Below are 26,005 nucleotides of genomic sequence, written 5' to 3'. Positions count from 1 at the left end.
GTCACACTATACTCCGAAACATGTGAAAATAAATCAAGATAAATAAATATTTGAACCTTCGTGTCTGATGTGGTGTGTTGGATGTTTGAAAACAAGAGCATATTTTATGGTGGAACATGAACAAAGAAAAAAATTAATATAGTACATGCTTATAGCCAATGTCGCAATGTGGAATAGATATAGGAAGATGTGGTGTGAGTGCCAATGAGACAACTCTCCATCCAAATAACAATTTAAAAATTAAACCATTATAGGTTAAAGTACGGCCTTCAACACGGAGCCTTGGCTCACACCGAACAACAAGCTATAAAGGGCCCCAAAATTACTAGTGTAAAACCATTCAAACGGGAAAACCAACGGTCTAATCTATATAAACAAAACGAGAAACGAGAAACACGTATATATTACATAAACAAACGACAACTACTGTACATCAGATTCCTGACTTAGGACAGGTGCAAACATTTGCAGCGGGATTAAACGTTTTAATGGGCCCAAACCTTCTCCCTTTTTCTGAAACAATAGCATAACATCACAACATATAAAAACATACGATAAAATATCAATTAGCAGACTTAACTCAATCAAAAAACGTATGATTACACAAAGAACGAATAAATTTGATCTGCGATATCTGAATACAAATGCACAGTTAATTAAATATTAGAGACAAACAGTCATGACCAAAAGGCTATCAAACAAATTCAAACACACTGAGAAATATTTAACCAATCAATGTTCACTTTAGAAAAAAACCGTTTTTTTATAATCTTGAAGTTTATACAAATGTTGTAAGAATAAGTGAAAAATTGAAGATATTACAAAAAATCAAAGCTGGTATACAGCCAAGATCCATATAAATAAAAAATGACAAAAAAGCATTATAAACAGTATCAACAGGTCGAATTAACAAGAAAATACGATTTGAGAGTACTCGCAGTTACTGACAGCTAGTTAAAAGCCAAAACCAATTAATAGTAAAAAATCATGCATCAGAGACTAAAATCGACTAAAACACATCACAGGGATTTAGTATTTTAACGTCATTAATAGTCAAAGAAGACATGACTTGTGCAATGCCAAAAATGTCTGTATAATAGTTATCACATTCTTAAGTACAAACGTGCTATAAAGGTTATATCGTTACTTAAAGGTTTGTCATACTATAAAAGGCAAAGCATGCGTTCACACTGTCTCACATCACATTCTATTGGAATCAGGTAAGACGTTTTCATAAGTATTTGTCAATGTAGCTAGCCATTACTTCAAATGTATAAAAAAAAACAGTCGGTCAAATAATCCAATATTTTCAATTTTGCAGAGATCTCTATAAACAAAACCCATTTTTACAGATGCCGTGCTGATATATCCTGACATTGTGCTGGTCGGTCCTGATACCGTGCTTTAGATTTTTCACAAGATGTTAATATTATCATGATTCAAAAGTTGCTAAGTCATATGTTTTTTGTACTGACTACTGTTAAAAATTATTCATGTCACCTTTTTGTTTGACCGTATACATGCCTTTCCATTGTAGTATTAACGTTTGCAAATAATGGCAACCACATAATATTATGCGGGAACTTGGTCCCGTCTTTGTAATTCGTTGTGTAGTCTTTCTTTCATGGTTTTATAAATTCTTTTTGCGGGGAACTGCTGACATTGATGTTACATTATTTTGGAACTGGCTTGGACTCATGACAACAGGACCTTAAAAGAAAATCCTGTCTGCTAACTACATTTTATTCTGATTCACAGTCTAACCAGGTGCGGATCCAGCCATTATAAAAAGGGGAATAGGGTTCCCAACCCAGAATAAAAGGGAGGGGGGGTCCAACTATATGCTCCGATTCAAATGCATTGATCGGCCAAAAAAGGGGTTCCAACCCGCCACTGTAATCAATTTACAACAGATGCAATACAGATTACATTTAAACATGAAATAATTCGCGATAAAAATCGAACAATAATACAAAACCCGACAATAGTATACGCGCCACCAATCATAAGCCATAAACAGTCGTGTTATCTGTTAATCAAGTATCAAAATAAGAACTAAATTTTCAAAGTTATTTATATGAATAAGTTAAATACCTTTTTCATAAGTTAAGAATCTTTTATTTAAATCATTTACCTTCATTCTATCTCAAACTTTGCCTGCTAATCTGGTATTACTTTGCTTCATAAAAAAGAATGGCCAACGTAGATACAAGTATCTTGTCTTAAGGAGTGATAAATACTACTTTGTAAAGAATCACTCTGATTCAAACAAAAAAAATCTCTGAAACAGATATTATCAGAATGCTTGATTTCTTGATTGACAACATATTTGTTACGTTCGGAGGACGTGTTTTTCAACAGACTGTCGGCATTCCAATGGGAACAAAGTGTGCCCCTCTACTTGCCGACTTGTTACTTTATTATTATGAGGCTGACTTCATGCAGGAACTTCTAAGAAGAAAGATATGAAGTTAGCAATCTACTTTAACTCTACTTTCCGCTATATAGATGATGTTCTTTCACTAAACAACTCAAAATTTAGTGACTATGTGGAACGCAACTATCCCATCGAACTAGATATAAAGAATACTACAGATACAGTTAAGCCGGCTTTATATCTTGACTTACATGTAAAATCTGACAATGAGGGTCGGTTGAAAACAAAACTTTACGACAAAAGATATGATTTCAGCTTATCAATTGTGAACTTTCCATTTCTAAGTAGCAAAATTCCAGCAGCACCTGCATACGGGGTATATATCTCCCAATTGATACGATATTCCCGTGCTTGCATTTCCTATCATGATTTTCTTGATAGAGGGTTGCTGCTTACTAGGAAGCTATTGAACCAAGAGTTCCAAATGGTGAAGTTGAAATCATCCCTTCGTAAATTTTACAGACACCATCACAAGTTGGTTGACCATTACGGAATATCCGTTTCACAAATGATATCGGATATGTTCCTTAATTACGTCGTTACTACAATCCACTTCCCCTCATGTATGTGACCTACCGAATTAGACTATTTACCGAACTTGTAATCACATAAGCAACACGACGGGTGCCACATGTGGAGCAGGATCTGCTTACCCTTCCGGAGCACCCGAGATCACCCCTAGTTTTTGGAGGGGTTCGTGTTGTTTATTTTTTAGTTTTCTATGTTGTGTCATGTGTACTATTATTTTTCTGTTTGTCTTTTTCATTTTTAGCCATGGCATTGTCAGTTTGTTTTAATTTTATGAGTTTGACTGTCCCTTTGGTATCTTTTGTCCCTCTTCTGCTAACCGACCTTGCGAGGGCTGTATAGCCAGTCAAGGTCGTTAAAAACTTCCTTTTGTTGACATCTTCTCAATCTTAAACTCGTTTCTTTCAGGCTGCTAACAACATTTTATTCTGCTTCACAGTTTAATGAACCAAATCGTTTGTTTTGCACGACTTTAAATACTGGCAGAACTGGGCTTAATTTGACACGTAAAATTGTGTTACTGAATACAATAGCGTTCTTTGTTCTCATTTTATAAACAATGGACTATATCGGATAAAGGCAGACTTACTTAATCTTTTTGTATTGTTCACGTCTATTAATTTTAAAAGTATATACAATTATCTTTATGTCTTCAAAGCTGACACATTTATCAATAAGCTGGGGGACATTTTTGAGACAACGTGATCAAATATGATTAAATGACCCTAAACACTTTACATTTATATTTTTTAGGAAATTGTTCTAGAAAAATGTAAACTTTCTTTAATGTTTTTTATTAACGTCTATTCTTCTGCCATTTTAGTTTACAAATTAAATGATAAATATTCCCTTTAACTTCAGTCTGTGCAATTCTTCCATTATTCACAATGTTTACCAAAGCTTTACTTGTAATTTATTAATAAATGTTATCTTTAAGTATCACACATTTTTGCATCATTATAATACTACGAACTGTCAAAGAACGGATATAAATGATGATCAGGCTGCACCTAATTTGTAACCGTAAACTTTATGAGAAACCCTTGCTTATAATTTGTGTATCTTTGAAGTTATTTTTGATTAGATTATGTTCTGTACCCTTCTCCGTTTAAGATGAAATCAACTTCATTGCAAAAATTGGACTCTCTGTTGAGGTTTCATTGTCCCGATAGCGGATTTCCGATTTTTTGTTTTGATTGACAGGTATTCGTGTCACGTGGTTAATTATCCTTAGGTTCACCTAAAATATCTATAATACTAAATTTCGAGGTCCAATTTGTCAGCCGTCATCACGTTAAAACGACGAATCAAAGAATTCAACTTTATATATAACTAATATAGTACAAAGGTGTAGATTAAAAATTACACCACTCCAGGCCCTTTTGTTTTCCACGTAATTAATATTGCCAATAATAAGGAAGTTCCGGGTCGAGTCCGATACCGATACCAATAGTATATTCACCTGTTCCCTATTACCTTATCTGTACGTTTCACATCTGACAGGTGCACCACCAAACGGTGTATTCATGATTAATATGCTAGAAACACGGGTCATAATCACAAGGTTGACACTACTTAATTGTCAAATTGTTACCTATTGTAGTATTTTAATCAGTGAAACTTTCTAAGATAACAACACAAATACTTAAAATCTGGACAAAAAATAAGGCGTAAAGGCACAGTTTTCAATTTGTTAGCGGGCAAGACGTAAAACAGCGAATCAAAGAATTCAACTTTATTTATAACTAATATATATCTTTTGTCGTAAAGTTTTGTTTTCAACCGACCCTCATTGTCAGTTTTTACATGTAAGTCAAGATATAAAGCCGACTTAACTGTATCTGTAGTATCCTTTATATGCTGTTGAAAAATGCTCCATTCCTGGATCATTTGTTTTCCAAATAATTAATATTAACAATAATTGATAAGTTCCAGTTCGACGGGTTCAAACATAAAATTTGAAATCAGAGAAAAGTGTGTATCTTATAATCGGCATGACTTTATCAGATGTCAATAATAATACTAAAATAAGGCTTGCGCATAGTTATATATTTTAATTCAGTCACAGACCCGCGATATCACGGGTGTGTTCTAGTATTGATGATAAAGCTATGTTAACAAATAAAATACTTTTGCTATATGTTTTTACACGGCGATAAACTAATGCTGATTAAAACTAGGACTATTTAACAAATTTCTTCTTTATTTTAACGTTATTGTCAAAGTGGATTTGAAAGATTAATAGTTTTCTTATTGTTTACACCAAATTATAAAACATACTGATAATTATAGTCAAAACATAACAGTTGAAAATAAAACAAATATAGTGAAAATGCCGGCTTTTTACTTCACAGCCAAGACAACAACGCGTCTAAGGTTAATAGATCATAATTAATCTAAATAAAACAAGAAATGTGCAATAAACCAATGTTGGCAATTTCTGTTTATAACTTATTTCTATCACATAGGTTATTCGGATGTCGGGTCTAATAAATATATAGCCTTAATGTTTTGAAGGTTTCTAAACTTCGTGTTTACATGTACATTTCGATCAGGCAGCAATAGTCGTGAAATGACGTACTTTCGTATTTCTCATTGTGGAACGTATTGTATATATTTTCACGAAGTCATATCACTGGTAATAAAGAGATAATCGTAACTGCAATTACGATTATCCCAATATGGCGACGGCAGATATAGGTGAAATCGTTACAGTCATTTTTCTCACATGTAGCATGTTTTTGTCACTAGTTACTCAACTGCAAAGTTTTTCTATACCATTACATCATATTTGAATCGTAACGGTGCACTGGAATTGTCTAAGCGCTTTGAAAATTGCCGTTGAAAAATTCAGGATGATAATCGTAACTCTATGGAAATTTTCTTGTTTGATAATCGTAATATCTTTATCGGATAATAGTAACTAAAAAATGTTAAATGTAACTTTCAGCATTTCAATGGTATTGTGTGTATTAAAATGCAAATGTACCGTTAATTGATGACATTAACGGAAAATAAAAATAAATGAAGAAACTTACAGGTTAATATCTAAGACAAATATACTTGTATATCTCTCGATTTATTGGCGTTTTTCTACAAAACCGTGATTTCTTTTCCCAGCCACTTTTAAAAAAAAATGTGTTTGATCTTTACAAGTAATTTTTTGTGCAGTCAGTACATGGAATTATAATTAACATTTTTCAAGCAAAGAAACATACTATTTTTAGAGGGACTAAAAAGCTATAATTGATTCCTGAATGATTCAATAAAACCAAAATGGCATTTCCCTAAACCCCCTATCCAACATTCATGCTCAATGTTTGCAAGAGATATAAACATAAGACAAAAGAAATGATGTTTTAATAACAACAGTTTAATTGTTGACAAAAAAGAGCCCATCACATGGACCAGAGTGATACCGTATTTTTGTTTATGTCCACTTCGAAACGATTCAAATCTCCTTCAGTATCTGGTTTTAAGATTATAAAATAAAATCAGTGTGCAGCTTAGTACGTGTTTTGCTGAATATAATCATTTTTGTTACTATTGCAATATAGAGATTGTGGAGAAAAAAAAACATGTAAATATGTCCACTAAAAAACGGTCACCTACGAAACAAGTATTGGAGATTTTTATTTTTTCAATTGTATTCATGCAAAACAAATAACAAGGGTTAGTTTCATGTAATTTTCAGTATGTTATCAACATAGAATATGGTTGATGTCAACTACGAAACTTTCTGTCCACTACGATCGAAACGGTTTTGTCCACAACGACGCTCATCAAAATGTCCACTATGTAACATAAGTTGTACGTTGAAATATGAAGTACTGTTTAATATTTATCGATAAAAAATGGTTCTCACATTCAGAAACAAATTAGATCTTTCTAGTTTATAAAGTAAAACAAACTGGAATGTCTATAGGAGACATTAAAATGCAATATGTGCGTTTAAAAGCAGTTTCGTGGCGGACAAATATCCCCTACGAAACAGTTCATACATTATGAAAATAATATCATTTCAAAGAGTATTTAAGATTGCACTTTTTATTTACAAACAGGTCTACAATAGAGGTATTCAAAATAACTCTAGAAATAAAAATTTCGACAAGTTGATTTTTCATTTTTTTAGTTCTGAAATTCACACTTTTATTGAAAAATGCCCTTATAACAGACAACAATATGCATAACCTTTTAATATATACATGTACCTGTTCAAAATATTGACAATGACGCAGCTGTCGAGTCAGGTATTGTGGTAAGTAGATTTCTAATTGTTTTCAAAGTTTCAATGTTATATGCGCGTTTAAGATGTTTTTTTATTGGAGAAAATGGAGGAGGATTAGCAATATCCCATATCCCAAAAGTGCAAAACTTTTGTTCTTAATTTCTCGTCAAACTCTCTGGCGAATACTAAACGTCTTTCCTACTTCATTATGGCATAAAGGGTATGGGCTTGAATTGAACCAGCAGTCGCTTCCCGGGGGAAGAAATAGCACATATAGCCACCTGCATTAAATGATTTCAAACAATATTTACTATATTTACCAGTTTTTATTCAGGATAAATCAATGTTTTTTAAAAGTCTCAGGGCCAGCTGAAGGACGCCTCCGGGTGTGGGAATTTCTCGCAACATTGAAGACCTGTTAGTGACCTTCTGCTGTTGTGTTTTCTATGGTCGAGTTGTTGTCTCTTTGATACATTCCCAATTTCTCAATTTTATTAATCACAAATCACAGAACGAAAAATGCCAATTTTCCTCAAACCACGAAAATTTATACCCACGAAAATAAATGAATCCACAGTATACGTTTTTAGTGTCAATATCAATAAAACACTATCCAGTTAAGATTATCTTCTAATTTTTTAATAACATAATTACGATTATATTTTTTCCGAGTTCCGATTATCATCCCGAATTTTTCAACGGCAATTTTCAAAGCGCTTACTAGAGGTTTCCAGATTTGCTACGTATCAGGTACGGTTGGTACGTAACACAACCGTTGGTGCTGTTTGGGAGGATAAATTTAATGCATGAGATTATTGTATGTATCATGATGAAAATAGAGAAACAAAATTGCATATCAGTGATAAAAACCTTAATATTTTATTTTATTACGATTTCACTGCTTCTATAAAACCTTGCACGTGATTTTATACGATAAAATGTATTTGGTGCACAAGAGAATGAATCAAACAGTCCTTACTGGAACTGAGTTGCCTCGACCTTCATATTCTAAATATAGATTTGCGTTTCTGTATGGCTATGTTTTTGTTTTCTGTATATTAAGAAAAGGATTAGAATAAAGAATGTTTTCTAATACTTAAATATACATTTGAATAATTAGAAATTACTCATTAATAATATCTTACTCGTACCTTACTGGTGTCGTTAATGACTACATAGACGGATCCAGTGGGAGGCAAAAATTTGGTTGATTATATAGGGAATCACTGAAGCATGAATGGAGCCCCTCCTTTTATGAAAAGTTCTGGATGCGTCACTGAACTAGTACACGTGCTAATGGCAAAAATTAGTTCAAAATTGTGTTGACTTCTTATTAAAATTAATTTTTATTAATTAAGCTATCTTTTCGATCAATGGAGCAAAAATTTTTCATAAAACGCAACACACATTGTAAAACTATCGATCTATCTTTTTCCTTATATTTTGTCACTTATTAATTACTCAAAGAATGGACAAATATGTTTAAACTAACTAACGAAAACCATTTTTTAAGACTAAAGTCGAAATATTTATCTTCACGATGTTACTTTGAACATCGTGTTCGCTTATTATTATTATGTTACTAGATATTGTTATTACATTAATATTTGTAAATATTGTCGCGAGTAAAATTGTGTATTTCACGTGCCTGCGAGTAGTATAAGATAATCTACGAGGGGTAATGTTAAATCAATATCCATCCATTAATCCTTTTGTCGTACAGCATTGCCAGAAAACTTCATACAACACAGCGTATTTTGTTGACCGAAAACGGCAATAATTTGACGCTATATTTTCAGATAGTATGTCTCCCCCCTTTTTTTTAGTGCAATAGACCTCCCGCGACCTGACGGATGAAAGATTTGATTTTATATTAATTTTGTCATTTTTCTTTTGTTATTAAGGTCAATTTATTTTGTTCAAATTCATTTTATTTGATCATGTTTTCTAAAAACTTACCAAAATAAATACAAAACTTTAACATTTTATAATGATACATAAAGTTATTACAAAAAAAAATTATAAAGTTTTAAATTTGTTTTGTAATTTAGCTTCTTTGTATCTATATAGTTTCACGGGGAAATAACTCTTAACTTTTAACCTTCCGTACCGACGGTTACTTGCAACGGTTGCTTGAAAGCATAATCGAGTGCACACACTATTGTTTCCTACGAAAACAAGAAGAAACCACATGAAATTAGTCCCAAATTACAGCTAAAAATTCTCAAAACAGTTCTGCATATGATTCCTAAAACATTTTTTGATATAACGTGTATACATCAATAATTTTCAAAAGTTAAATGACGGCTCCCACTTCGTACTACGGTTGGTACGGTAGTAAATCTGGAAACCTCTACTAGATAATTCCAGTGCACCGTTACGATTCAAATATGATGTAATGGTATAGTATCGTTCTAACTACTTTGATATTTGAAAAAAGCTTGCAGCTGAGTAACTAGTGACAAACACATGCTACATTTGAGAAAGATGACTGTAAGATTTTACCTATATCTGCCGTCGCCATATTGGGATAATCGTAATTGCAGTTACGATTATCTCTTTAATACCAGTGAATATAGCGTATCGAAAAAACTCTCGGCTAGGTAAAGTATCGTTCTAACTACTTTGATGTTGAGTATTTTATACTGATTGGTGTAACGATGTCCAGACCCGATAGTATAATAGTTTCAGGCTATGCCTTTAGAATTTAGAATTTTGAGTTACATTTAAAATTAATATTAGACTGACCAATTTTGAGGGATTAAGTAACAAAAAGAATATTTGGTGATTAATAGTATATTCTTCAGAGACCAAAAGACATTATTATAAGAATCATAATAGATAAACTTTATTAGAGTATGCATGGTTTACAAATCAACAACACAACGTCAACTTTTACTGATCTTTTAAGAATTTTAAACCTACAAACAATTACGAAATAAACAAACAAATAAGTTGAACATGCAATACATAGTCCTCTACCGGTAAAAAATCATTGCACTGGAACAAAATGACTAAACAATAATGAAAACTGATAATATGCAGTCAAAGGAAAAAAATTGTGAAGAATCTCTATTTGCATATATTGGTCAAACACTATAATAAATTTAAGATCAATATCTGTTAACATGGCCAAAAAAGGTCTGGGGAACTGAATATTTGCATGAATTTTTAACTCTGAGGACTATAACTCTGCACATAATCCTCAGATCGGAATAAAATTCATACTTGATCTGTAACTTGCCATGACAAAAATTCTAAACACAATATGAAATAGATTTTTAACCAGCATGACGGAATAAGTATAGACAATTGATTTGCCGGACTGATGGACGGACAGACTTACAAAGACAGACAAAGAGACAGACTGACGGCAAACATAACGTTTTGCCGGTAAGGGACTAACCATAATTCATTTAGACGGGTGTTATACTATCTATCTTTATCAGCGTAGAATCAAAACCATCAACATCAGTCAGCACTTACATACCAGCACAGAACGTTCCCATCGTAAATACCATTAACAATAAATGAAAAAAGGCTTTATATTTTTTCATATGTTATGCAGTACTGGTGCTATAAAAATAGATTCACTTAAACTATCAGATGCAGATGGATAGTGTTGTTGTATTAATGTACCATTTTTAAAATTGTATTTGTGTTAGATGTTCATGTTTGAATAAGGTACTATATCAAGGGATAATACTCAATGCTGCATATTTATCTGTTCTGTTTTTGTCGCGCTACAATATATATCGTAGAATAAAGGTTGGTTTTGGTGAATTTGAATTCCTATTGAAACATTTTAATTTGATTTTAGACAAAACCCATATAACCAACAATTAAAAGGAATATGAACAGTTACATATCTATTTATTCTAATCTCTATTAATGACCGCTATATCTCGTGAACCTATGAATTAAGAGTAATTTAAAGTAGATCATAAGTATATGTTTCCTGCAATAAAGTTATTTTATACTTTACCAAAATGAAGATTTTACTATGCTCTTTTCAAAAATATAATAAAAGGATAGGTCATGGTGCTATTTTCAAGCTATGAGTAGTTGAATATTGCCTAAATATGTCAGAATGGTAATGAAAAAGCACATTTTTGTGCATAAAAAGAAATCTATGAGATAGAATTTTGAAACAAGTTATGAAAAGATAGGTTTCATAATATGTTTTAAGAAAATAAAAAGACAAAATGGTATCATCGAACTTATTTTTTTGCTACAAGTAAAAATTATTCTAAAACACAAATATTTGGTATTTGTTTAAATATTTTAGATAATGCAATAAATCAGCTAGTTTCTTCATATATATAAACATTCTAACAAATAAAATTGCACATCAGTTTACAAATTTACAGCTTTGGGCAAATAACTAGACCAATCGTAGTACTGCAATAGTACTATCAAAGATGGCGGTATACCATGAATCTACCTGTTAGTTAACTACCTCATCATTAAATAACATTTGAAAATCAGTTCCAATTTGAAAAATATTGACATTTCTAGATTATACACTGTATTTGGTTTTGATTTTAAAGTAATTTTCGTTTTCATTAAACTATTGTTATCTTCTTTCAGTTAAAAACTTAGAGATGAAACTTGCCTTTGCTATATTGGTGTTAATTGCAGTAGTTTGTTCTGCGCCACAGAAAAGATTAATTTTTGGTAAGTGCTCAAAGGGCAGTGATTTTATCTTCAACATTTGAACTCAATCATACTCATTTGACAATAACATAAATAGATCCTAATTTTATGTTATATTAAGTCATATAATTTTTAATATTAATAACTAGGGAATAAATTCAAGCACGGATTGCAATAAATATAGCTCTTTAGTCTATCCGGTTCTGTCTGTTTAATATCTTTGGCCACTTTTACGTTCATTATTGGCTTACAAATATGAATATTATAAAGAGTTTATACCAATGTGTGCACAATCAATCCAAAATATTCTAACAACAGTTGTGTATATCATTTGTGTACTATTTTATGATGAAACATGTAGAAGCTTTGTTCTTGTTTTGTTAGTATTACTCATACTCATACTCATAGAAAGTAAAATAAAAAAACCTTCAATGGAAAAAATCTATAAAATTTTTGGTTCATCAGACGAAAGATGTTGACCACTTTTAAAATACTTAAGTGTCTATTTCATTTGATTCCATTAGTTTATGTGAAAGATTTTAACTAATTTTAGTAATTGAAAACGATCCGATTCAAGCCCAAATATAAAAAATCTACCGAATATGCCGAAAAATGTCACTTTTCAGATGGTTTTGTCAAAAATGAAAGTGGTCGCATTCGTGTTCATTCTGAACCTTTATATATGTAATGTATTATCATTAAATACAACTTACATTCCAATATTAAAGATGAACACTAATGTGGCCGCTTTCGTTTTACACGGAAACCGTCTAAAATTTAACCAAAATGCTAGAATTGTGAAGATGTCAAACAAAAAATTCTCTGTAACTGATGTTATCAAGATGCTTGATTTCTTGATTGACAACATATTTGTTACGTTCGGAGGACGTGTTTTCAAATGGGAACAAACTGTGCCCCTCTACTAGCCGACTTATTTCTTTATTACTATGAGGCTGACTTCATGCAGGAACTTCTTAGGAAGAAAGATTTGAAGTTAGCAATATCCTTTAACTCTACTTTCCGCAATATAGATGATGTTCTTTCACTAAATAATTCAAAATTTGGTGACTATGTGGTACGCATCTATCCCATTGAACTAGAGATAAAGGATACTTTAGATACAGTTAAGTTGGCTTCATATCTTGACTTACATCTAGAAATTGACAATGAGGGTCGATTGAAAACAAAACTTTACGACAAAACAGATGGTTTCAGCTTTCCAATTGTGAACTTTCCATTTCTAAGTAGCAATGTTCCAGCAGCACATACGATATTCCCGTGCTTGCATTTCCTATCATGGTTTTCTTGATAGAGGGTTGCTGCTCACAAGGAAGCTATTAAACAAAGAGTTCCAAATGGTGAAGTTGAAATCCTCCCTTCATAAAATTTACAGACCCCATCACGAGTTGGTTGACTGTTATGGAATAACCGTTTCAAAAATGACATCGGATAAGTTCCTTACACGAAACGCGCGTCTGGCGAGATCACGAGATGTATAAATAGTAACAGAAAACTCTAAACGTGTGGCAAAGATGGTGAACCGCAAACATGAGAGGCTATGTTTTTTTACACCCTATCTGGATTTCGACAACCAATAAAGGCAACAGTAGTATACCGCTGTTCAAAATTCATAAATCAATAGAGAAAAAACAAATTCGGGTTACAAACTAAAACTGAGGGAAACGTATCTTATATAAGAGAACTATGACACAAAAGAGACACAACACCGAAATATAACACACACAGAAACGAACTATAATGTACGATGACCATAAAAATGTCTCTTCAGTGATGTTTGGAATCGAAACAGTATTTGAAAGGCCATATAATTTATCTCAATTTAGGATAGACTCTCAAATTTTAAGGAGTCGAAATATGATGAACGGATTATATAAACCTGGTGAAAAAAATATAACACAAGCCCACACGAAATAGTTTTAAACAAGTCTAAATTAAAAAAAACAACGTTCAAACCTGTGATTGCGTTGAATAAAAACCGCAATTTTTATACGTGTGTATGTAAAACCAATTTTGATTTTGTTATCAGAAAATTTGAATTTAACTACGTTTTATTATCATATATATGTATATACAACTCGTCTTAACATCAGCTCAACAATGTTAGATCTGTAAATTTGCTTTTGCAATTTTTTTATAAACCATTCTTAATTGAAAACAACGTTCAACTACGTTTTATTATCATATATATGTATATACAACTCGCCTAAACATCAGCTCAACAATGTTAGATCTGTAAATTTGCTATCGTAACTTTTTTTATAAACCACTCTAAATTGAAAACAACGTTCAAACCTTTGATTGCGTTGGATACAAACCGCACCTTTAATATGTGTGTGTGTTACACAAATTTCTTTGTAGAGGGGTATAAATACAGCACAGATAACATTTACCAAAAGACCAAAAAAGTAAAAAAAGTATATTTTAACAAAACACATTTGACTAACAGGTGGAACAACTGATGTTTTTAAACCCTGCTGACTGCATATATATACACAGATTCATAAGTCCACAACTGTATCTTGTCATTGCACATGTTTTTCCTTGACTGTTTATGACGTCTTAAAACTAAATCTATTAAAGGTTTGATGTGTACTGATAGATATTTTAGTATCTCATGCATGATTTTCTTATTAGTTGTTATTTACTTTGAACTAGCTTCGAAAACTCTGAGATCTGTACTTATTCATTTTGTTCTCTTGATGTATAAGTACCGGTCCATGTCCACTCTACGTTTTTGTTAGACGTTAGCTGTATTTATATTTGTAACTTATAAGTTGGGTTTTTTCAAATGATTTTGAAAGTTTGTTATAGTGTTGTACTGTTACACCCTTGTCCCAGGTTGGTGTTTTCAAAACGAGTCATGTTTTTCTTAAAATATTCTGAAGTAAGTCAGTAACCTGGAAGTTGTTATCAAATATAAAAAAGAAGATATGGTATGATTGCCAATGAGACAACTATCCACAAAAGACCAAAAATGACACAAAAATTAACAACTATAGGTAACCGTACGGCCTTCAACAATGAGCAAAGCCCATACCGCATAGTCAGCTATAAAAGGCCCCGATAAGACAATGTAAAACAATTCATACGAGAAAACTAACGACTAAATAGTCCGTTTCCATGTTTATTTACGTTTGTTTTTCGTTGTAGTAGTGTTTCTATTGGTCCATTCTTTTCCTCTTATAATTCATGTTTTCATCGGTTTTAGTGACAAAAATATTTTTTTCGTTTATTGTTTTATACATGTATTAGACTGTTGATTATGTAGATTTCATTGTTTTACATTAGTCACTTTGGAGCCTTTTACAGCGCACTTTGCGGTATATGATTTGCTGTTCGATGATCGCACTGCCATGAACTGTAGCTGATAATTTCTATGTCTTGTAAAGAGTAGTCTCATGGGCAATCATAGTTTTAGTTTCTGTGCAGTGCTTTAGGACTTGTCATTCCAATGGTTCTCATTTTTGACATGGAATTGTCCGATTTTTCTTCGACATATGAGATTCGAGTGTTCTCCTGGTATCTTCCGAATTGTTTTGTGAACAATGATATAACTAAATGATCATATGCATATCGATCAAAACCTATTTGAAAAGTTTTATGTAGAATAAATTTTTTTAATTCAATTGATTGCACTATATCTGCGATTTCTTTGTATTGGCTCCTTTATTCATATGAGACAGTCTTAAGAATAAGTTATATCTGCTTGAAAGTTTAAGTTTTACTATAAACGCAGTGGAATTCAATGCAAAATCATTCAAATAGGTACATTTAGACTTCTTAAAAATTTGTAATATTTATGAAGAAATAGAAATAATAAGAATGTTTTAGTGAGGAAGCATTCAATAGTAAGAAGTGATAGAAAAGAAAATGAAAATGACATTTAAAAGTCATTATATAGTCTTTTACAAATGGCATATGTCTTAATATTATGACAAGCTTTAAATCGTCCCGTAACTATGACATTTTTAGGTTAATGTTAGTTCACTTTTATTAAAAGCAGATTTTTAAAGTTGTTACATTCTTTTTCATATTTCAGATGCTTTTTTTGGTATCAACCAATTTCAAAATTTGGATAATCTTCCAACATTAGTAGACGGGTTAGTAGGTACAGTAGGTACTGATGCAACTGAACAGGCATGTGAAACTAAATGTCACACACTCATCCAAGCAGATCATCTCCTTCAATTCGGATGTCCATTTATTTGTAAAAAGTAATATATATATTGGTTTTAACAATTTCCTTATCATTAATGATGATATGTATACTATCATGGAACATTTGTATAAATAATACATACTTCTGGTCCTTTCAAGCTTGCAGTTCATCTGACGGGTGTGCATTTTTGAAGATTTACAACTATTTTAGTATAACCATTGGTGGCCTGCGGCTGTTGTCCACCCTTTGTTCGGGTCTCTTTGATACATTCTCCATTTCCATTTTCAATTTTATTTAATACATTTCTCTGTTCTTAAAATATTTGTTAAACTATTCAAAAAATTCAATTCAGTGAATATAGTTATAAGCTATAATTTAGTAAGAAAATATATTGTACGCCGCTTGAAACTTTTTTTTTTGGAACCTCATTTGACCCTCTAGACCAATATTGTTGAAAAGAAAATACTTACAACATTAAAAACAAAATTTGAAACCCGAATAGAAAAATTGAAATATTTCAACGTTGATAACACATAAAAAAGACCAATGACCAGACAATATTGGAGACAAATACGTATAAACAACAACTTACAACAGATTGTTCAAATAGCCTGGTTTGGTACAGATTGACAAATTTTCTCAAATATTGAACAATAAGACAGCATACAGTTCGAAAACCAGCATCAAAATTGTTATTCTAGAACTTTTGCTCAGATTCCCACAGATGTTGGTTCAATAATGTTTCTTAGGAATACAAAAGAATCTAAAAACAACATTCATTTTCACTTTTCCTAAAATTCAATATGAGAGTTACTTAGGATCAATAGTACTTCAAGGGAACATATTATAAAACAGATATTATATATATATATATATATATTAATTTGTAGGATCCTTTACTATAGATAATTTAGCTGATCTGTAACAATAACATCTTCATGCCTAATATATCATGTACTGTAGTACGCCGCTAGATTAAAACTGACGTGGAAAGGTAACATATGGCCACCGACAGCTCTTTTAAAATGAGAGCCCAGGTGGTCGTGTGGTCTAGCGGGACGGCTGCAGTGCAGGCGATTTGGTGTCACGATATTACAGTAGCATGGGTTCGAATCCTGGCGAGGGAAGAACCAAAAATTTGAGAAAGCAAATTTACAGATCTAACATTGTTGGGTTGATGTTTAGACGAGTTGTATATATATATATATATATACGTGTCTAAATTGAAAACTACGTTCAAACCTATGATTGCGTTGGATAAAAACCGCAATTTTTATACGTGTGCATGTTAAACAAATTTCGTTGTAGAAGGGTCTAAAAACAGCACAAACAACATTTTCTAAAAGACCAAAAAAGTGAAAAAGTGTATTTAAACAAAACGCATTTGACTAACAGGTCGAACAACTGATGTTCTTTAACCCTGCTGACTGCCATTGGCGATTGCCAAATAAAATTGATCACAAGATGTAACAAAATGGATCTAAATAAATTTAATACTAAACAGAAAAACTTTTTAAACTTGTGGCCGTATATATATATACAACTCGTCTAAACATCAACCTTACAATGTTAGATCTGTAAATTTGCTTTCGCAAATTTTTGGTTCTTCCCTCGCCGGGATACATCTGTTGTAGGGTTGTCACTGACTCAGACGTATATATATATAAATATATATAAGTACGTCTGAGTCAGTGACAACCCTATAACAGATGTATCCATCGGATCGCCATCAATGATGGTGATACATGGCTGTGTACATAATGTATATACAACTCGTCTAAACATCAACCCAACAACTTTGGAAGAGCCAAACATTTGCGAAAGCAAATTAACAGATCTAACATTGTTGGGTTGATGTTTAGACGAGTTGTATATATATATATATATATACAACTCGTCTAAACATCAACCCAACAATGTTAGATCTGCAAATTTGCTTTCGCAAATTTTTGGTTCTTCCCTCGCCGGGATTCGAACCCATGCTTCTGTGATATCGTGACACCAAATCGCCTGCACTGCAGCCGTCCCGCTAGACCACACGACCACCTGGGCTCTCATTAAAAGAGCTTTCGGTGGCCATATGTTACCTTTCCACGTCAGTTTTAATCTAGCGGCGTACTACAGTACATGATATATAAGGCATGAAGATGTTATGTTACAGATCAGCTAAATATATATATAGTACTGTAGTACGCCGCTAGATTAAAACTGACGTGGAAAGGTAACACATGCCCACCGAAAGCTCTTTTTTTGAGAGCCCAGGTGGTCGTGTGATGTAGCGGGACGGCTGCAGTGCAGGCGATTTGGTGTCACGATATCACAGTAGCATGGGTTCGAATCCCGGCGAGGGAAGAGCCAAACATTTGCGAAAGCAAATTTACAGATCCAACATTGTTGGGTTGATGTTTAGACGAGTTGTATATACATTATGTACAAAGCCATGTATCACCATCATTGAATACATCTGTTGTAGGGTTGTCACTTACTCAGACGTACTTATGAATATAATTATTTTCTGTGACTGTATCTTACATTAATTTGTAGGATCCTTTACTATAGATAATTTAGCTGATCTGTAACAATAACATCTTCATGCCTTATATATCATGTACTGTAGTACGCCGCTAGATTAAAACTGACGTGGAAAGGTAACACATGCCCACCGAAAGCTCTTTTTTTGAGAGCCCAGGTGGTCGTGTGGTCTAGCGGGACGGCTGCAGTGCAGGCGATTTGATTTCACGATATCACAGTAGCATGGGTTCGAATCCCGGCGAGGGAAGAGCCAAACATTTGCGAAAGCAAATTTACAGATCTAACATTGTTGGGTTGATGTTTAGACGAGTTGTATATACATTATGTACACAGCCATGTATCACCATCATTGATGGCGATCCGATGGATACATCTGTTGTAGTGTTGTCACTGACTCAGACGTACTTATGAATATGTGACTGTATCTTACATTAATTTGTAGGATCCTTTACTATAGATAATTTAGCTGATCTGTAACAATAACATCTTCATGCCTTATATATCATGTACTGTAGTACGCCGCTAGATTAAAACTGGCGTAGAAAGGTAACACATGCCCACCGACAGCTCTTTTTTTGAGAGCCCAGGTGGTCGTGTGGTCTTGCGGGACGGCTGCAGTGCAGGCGATTTGGTGTCACGATATCACAGTAGCATGGGTTCGAATCCCGGCGAGGGAAGAGCCAAACATTTGCAAAAGCAAATTTACAGATCTAACATTGTTGGGTTGATGTTTAGACGAGTTGTATATACATTATGTACACAGCCATGTTTCACCATCATTGATGGCGATCATATGGATACATCTGTTGTAGGGTTGTCACTGACTCAGACGTACTTATGAATATAATTATTTTCTGTGACTGTATCTTACATTAATTTGTAGGATCCTTTACTATAGATAATTTAGCTGATCTGTAACAATAACATCTTCATGCCTTATATATCATGTACTGTAGTACGCCGCTAGATTAAAACTGACGTGGAAAGGTAACACATGCCCACCGAAAGCTCTTTTTTTGAGAGCCCAGGTGGTCGTGTGGTCTAGCGGGACGAATGCAGTGCAGGCGATTTGATTTCACGATATCACAGTAGCATGGGTTCGAATCCCGGCGAGGGAAGAGCCAAACATTTGCGAAAGCAAATTTACAGATCTAACATTGTTGGGTTGATGTTTAGACGAGTTGTATATACATTATGTACACAGCCATGTATCACCATCATTGATGGCGATCCGATGGATACATCTGTTGTAGTGTTGTCACTGACTCAGAGGTACTTATGAATATAATTATTTTCTGTGACTGTATCTTACATTAATTTGTAGGATCCTTTACTGTAGATAATTTAGCTGATCTGTAACAATACCATCTTCATGCCTTATATATCATGTACTGTAGTACGCCGCTAGATTAAAATTGACGTAAAAAGGTAACACATGCCCACCGAAAGCTCTTTTTTTGAGAGCCCAGGTGGTCGTGTGGTCTAGCGGGACGGCTGCAGTGCAGGCGATTTGGTGTCACGATATCACAGTAGCATGGGTTCGAATCCCGGCGAGGGAAGAGCCAAACATTTGCGAAAGCAAATTTACAGATCTAACATTGTTGGGTTGATGTTTAGACGAGTTGTATATACATTATGTACACAGCCATGTATCACCATCATTGATGGCGATCCGATGGATACATCTGTTGTAGGGTTGTCACTGATTCAGACGTACTTATGAAAATAATTATTTTCTGTGACTGTATCTTACATTAATTTGTAGGATCCTTTACTATAGATAATTTAGCTGATCTGTAACAATAACATCTTCATGCCTTATATATCATGTACTGTAGTACGCCGCTAGATTAAAACTGGCGTGGAAAGGTAACACATGCCCACCGACAGCTCTTTTTTTGAGAGCCCAGGTGGTCGTGTGGTCTTGCGGGACGGCTGCAGTGCAGGCGATTTGGTGTCACGATATCACAGTAGCATGGGTTCGAATCCCGGCGAGGGAAGAGCCAAACATTTGCAAAAGCAAATTTACAGATCTAACATTGTTGGGTTGATGTTTAGACGAGTTGTATATACATTATGTACACACCCATGTATCACCATCATTGATGGCGATCCGATGGATACATCTGTTGTAGTGTTGTCACTGACTCAGACGTACTTATGAATATAATTATTTTCTGTGACTGTATCTTACATTAATTTGTAGGATCCTTTACTATAGATAATTTAGCTGATCTGTAACAATATCATCTTCATGCCTTATATATCATGTACTTTAGTACGCCGCTAAATTAAAACTGACGTGAAAAGGTAACACATGCCCACCGAAAGCTCTTTTTTGAGAGCCCAGGTGGTCGTGTGGTCTAGCGGGACGGCTGCAGTGTAGGCGATTTGGTGTCACGCTATCACAGTAGCATGGGTTCGAATCCCGGCGAGGGAAGAGCCAAACATTTGCGAAAGCAAATTTACAGATCTAACATTGTTGGGTTGATGTTTAGACGAGTTGTATATACATTATGTACACAGCCATGTATCACCATCATTGATGGCGATCCGATGGATACATCTGTTGTAGGGTTGTCACTGATTCAGACGTACTTATGAATATAATTATTTTCTGTGACTGTATCTTACATTAATTTGTAGGATCCTTTACTATAGATAATTTAGCTGATCTGTAACAATCACATCTTCATGCCTTATATATCATGTACTGTAGTACGCCGCTAGATTAAAACTGACGTGGAAAGGTAACACATGCCCACCGAAAGCTCTTTTTTTTTAGAGCCCAGGTGGTCGTGTGGTCTAGCGGGACGGCTGCAGTGCAGGCGATTTGGTGTCACGATTTCACAGTAGCATGTGTTCGAATCCCGGCGAGGGAAGAGCCAAACATTTGCGAAAGCAAATTTACTGATTTAACATTGTTGGGTTGATGTTTAGACGAGTTGTATATATATATATATATATACATATTTCTGTTTAGTATTAGATTTATATTAAGATCCATTTCGTTACATCTTGTGATCAATTTTATTTGGAAATCGCCAATGGCAGTCAGCAGGGTTAAAGAACATCAGTTGTTTGACCTGTTAGTCAAAAGCGTTTTATTTAGATATACTTTTCACTTCTTTGGTCTTTTGAAAAATGTTGTTTGTGTTGTTTTTAGACCCTTCTACAACGAAATTTGTTTTACATGCACACGTATAAAAATTGCGGTTTTTATTCAACGCAATCATAGATTTGAACGTAGTTTTCAATTTAGACTCGTTTATATTTTTTGGTTTGGGCTTGTATCATATTTTCCTTCCTGTTTATATGATCCGTTCGTCCTATATTGACTCTTAAAATTCAAGAGATTGTCTAAAAATGAGGGTACTGTTTCTAAAAATGAGGGTACTTTTTATATGGCCTTCCAAATACTGTTCCGATCCCTAACATCACTGAAGAGACATGTATTGTCGAAATCCGGATCTGGTGTACTAAAAAATATTGACACCGTATGTTTGTGGCATAACATCGTGGCCACAAGTTATTTTTTTTCTGTTTAGTATTAAATTTATATTAAGATCCATTTTGTTACATCTTGTGATCAATTTTATTTGGCAATCGCCAATGGCAGTAAGCAGGGTTAAAGAACATCAGTTGTTCGACCTGTTAGTCAAATGCGTTTTATTTAGATATACTTTTCACTTCTTTGGTCTTTTGAAAAATGTTGTTTGTGTTGTTTTTAGACCCTTCTACAACGAAATTTGTTTTACATGCACACGTATCAAAATTGCGGTTTTTATCAAACGCAATCATAGGTTGGAACGTAGTTTTCAATTTAGACTCGTTTATATATACATATATATAAAATGACTGAATAAATAGTCAACGATCAGTCTTACAGGGCGATGGATCATGTAATATGATTCTGTACACTACAAAATATAATACATAACAAGTCAAAAAGGGTACAACATCACCATTAAATAACTATAAAATATACAAATATTAGATATTTCGGATAACAGATATCCTTCTTCGGTAATTGCACGATGACAAATGAATCATGTCAATTCAAATTAAGACTCTATCAAAATCTTGATTTATACAATTTAAGCGAACGCTGGAAAATTTTTAAAATTTTCAAACACACCGCAAAGACTACAGAAATATGCCAAAAATAAAAATAGTTATTTACGATGTGAAATGGCACATCTCTAGATTTCCAAAGGTTGTGACAGTTCAAATGTTATAACTGCATTGAGGCAGTCCTCAAACAAAAAAAATCAAAAATGTCCTAACCGATCCAGGATGGTATAAATTAGACAACGGTAGGGCAATTACAACAGAAACTACATATCTAAGCCTCCCAAACGAATATCATTCTCATAATGATTGAAAAATAAGTTTTATATAATGAGGTAAAATAATTGAACGTGGCAACGTACTTATACAGCATCCCGAATCAATGGAAACCTGTAATTTAAACTGTTATTTTTTAAAATAATTTCGAACTGTAAAGCCAGTACTAAATCCGGCGTTGTTTAAAACAGGTGGTCACACGGCAATGAGGGACTCGTTCTATGTTTTTTCATTTATGCCCTCTGGGGAGACTGTCCGTAACTTTCTTATCCAAAATCTTTCCCGAGCGACTCTGTCGACCTTCGACCAACCCTCGTTGTGGTCTATAATCGTGATGGTAAGGTTTTGAGATCAACTTGTGTGTGTCCAGGTGATCTCAAATGACGACTTACGGGTAGGTCGGGCTTGCAAGTGTAGTCACTTCGATGACCATATATGCGTTTGTTAAATGGCTGCTCTGTCTCGCCAACATACTGCATGCCACATCGACACTGAAGGAGGTATACAACATTCTGGGTTTTGCAAGTTACATTGCAATATATAGTGTACACAGACCCAGACGAGTGGCAAGTGAATGTTTGAGTATTCATTATTTGTTGACAAGTCAGGCAACGTCTGTTATCACATGACCTGCACCATCCTGCAATTGAAGAGCTTTTATTTGAGGAGACGTCAGCTCTAACAAATACGTCTTTCAGACTTGCTGGTCTCCGAAAAACTAAGACAGGAGGATTGGGAAAGATCTTGGATAATTTAGTGTGTTTGGCAATAGTTTGCCAATTGGCACAGATCAAACGTGTATGTAAGAACAAACGGGACTATTTTGCTGCGCCTCTTCTGTTTGTACTGTAAGAGGTCATTGCGGCTGTTATTGTTAACGCGCGCTAACCCCTTATTTATGTCCAATTTCTTATAACCTCGTTTTGTCAAAAATCCGCGAAGTTCCTGTAACCGTTTCGTGACAGCCACCTCAGAGGAGCAAATCCACTTGACTCTGAGAGCTTGACTGTACGGGATACTTTTTGTACAGTGTTTGGGGTGAAAGCTTTGGGGAGAAAGGTATTGATGTTTATCTGTGGGTTTACAGTAGAGGTGTGTTGATATGACACCATCCTTTATATATGTGGTTGTGTCTAAGAAAGATATCTTAGAGTCGGAAATTTCATACGTAAATTTAATTAAATGGTGGGAGTTATTTGCAAGTCTGATGAAATCATCCAGTTTTTGTTGAGATTCAATCCATTTCCTATCAACATCATCAATGAAACGGAACCAAGATAAAGGTTTGGATAAAGATGCTGCAAAAATTTGTTTTTCTAATTTGCCCATGAAAATATTGGCGTAAGACGGTGCCATTTTCGTCCCCATCGCCATATATATACAAGTACGTCTGAGTCAGTGACAACTCTACAACAGATGTATCCATCGGATCGCAATCAATGATGGTGATACATGGCTGTGTACATAATGTATATACAACTCGTTTAAACATCAACCCAACAATATTAGATCTGTAAATTTGCTTTCGCAGGCGATTTGGTGTCACGATATCACAGTAGTATGGGTTCGAATCCCGGCGAGGGAAGAACCAAACATTTATATATATATATATATAGCAAAAGTAAATAAACACGGTCTACAGAATGTATGTAACAAAAAAAAAATTTGCAAACTACAGTTCACATCAAATAATAACAGTTCGTTAAAATATTGTCACAAGCGCTTTCATGCCTTCTTGCAATCTTCAGGCGACGTTTTAACAATGTCCTTGGCGACACTGCCGTTGGTAACGTTTATTACGTTATTGTAACGTAATGACCGTTACCACCAACAGTGTCGTCAAGAATTCGAACCCATGCTACTGAGATATCGTGACACCAAATCGTCTGCATTGTAGCCGTCCCGACTTGTGGCATATTTCCCCTTCGCCTTCGGCGGATATAAACTCTAAGCCGGGAATGTCACAGTATATTCCCTGTTTGATACCTAAATAACATATATTCAATGTATATATATATATATATATATATATTTGTGTATCTATATTGTTTATTAAAAGTATCTATTATTGTATATCAACAGTTACCAGACTCTGATTCACCGATTTGGACATGCAACAGATGCACCTACTTCAGTTTAGATACAGAAAATAAATCTACAAAATTACAATATCTTGTTCTTTATGAGTTATTTTACATTTGTTCACCCAGTGTTTTGTAGATTATAGTATGCGTTTTCCAATCTTTTGTCATGCAACATCTTCCTTAATGCACATGTCTACTTAGTAGTAAAGCAACAACCAATAAATCGACAAAATTTGCTGCACCGTTCTTTTTTGTGAATTATTTTATCTTAAAAAATAGAGATTTTGTATGATATCCAATGAGACAACTATCAACCAATTGTAAACGAAATGAACGCATGCAAGAATAGGCCAGAATAGGCAACCGATCGAACATCAACAAGAAGAAAACCCATAAACTAAGGTGACAATTATTTTAGTAGTTTTCGTTTGTTGCTGTATATGATTTTCGTTAGTAATTGGGTTCATAAATGTGATCGTTAGATAGAAGGTTCACACAATCAAATTTTGTTTACTCCACAACCTTCTGTTTGTGTCTGTCCCAAATTAAGGCATGACGCTTGTACCCGATATAGGTGGATTGTATTGTCAAAAACATTCCATATTTCTGTAGCAGAAACATTCTACTGTCCTATACATAACTAAAAGTTAACATTTTAACAATTTTGTAAAACTGTTATAATTTGGGGACAAAAAGGGGTCTTACTATACCTACTCCTTTAAAATAACCATACAAGCAGATACAAGATTACCAATGGCCAGATTCTTCTGACAGGATAACAAATGCGACGCGATTGGACACATTTTATAAGATCTCTACCCTCCATTATATTTCGTTATTTCTCCACTCAATTGAGTATTTGTCTAACTTGTATATTTCGTTTCTCTTCCTTTTGAAGAGACCATTTTCTTCAGTAAAAAAGGTGAAACAAAATGTTTAGCTAATTGTTATGGCATCTTAAGGATATGTTTGGAAAAGAACAACTAAATTATGTCAATGTTTAAGTTCAAAAA

At 33.8% G+C, this 26,005-nt stretch overlaps 2 protein-coding genes across 2 annotated transcripts in view; both read left to right on the top strand.

Annotated features, from left to right (window-relative positions):
* Positions 1–26,005, top strand: part of LOC134706336 (uncharacterized) — a 55,184-nt gene that overhangs the window by 18,272 nt on the left and 10,907 nt on the right. The window lies entirely within an intron of this gene.
* LOC134706333 (uncharacterized) lies at positions 1,169–25,079 on the top strand. Its single transcript, XM_063565192.1, has 4 exons — positions 1,169–1,220; positions 11,784–11,870; positions 15,910–16,084; positions 24,991–25,079. Exons 2-4 carry the CDS (start codon positions 11,798–11,800, stop codon positions 25,046–25,048), a joined length of 306 nt encoding a protein of 101 aa, XP_063421262.1. The 5' UTR covers positions 1,169–1,220; positions 11,784–11,797; the 3' UTR covers positions 25,049–25,079.

This window comes from Mytilus trossulus, chromosome 2, assembly GCF_036588685.1.
Source record: "Mytilus trossulus isolate FHL-02 chromosome 2, PNRI_Mtr1.1.1.hap1, whole genome shotgun sequence".
NCBI classification, from domain to species: Eukaryota; Metazoa; Mollusca; class Bivalvia; order Mytilida; family Mytilidae; genus Mytilus; species Mytilus trossulus.
Note: the sequence above shows the minus strand (reverse complement) of the source record. Positions and strands in the feature narration are given on the sequence as shown.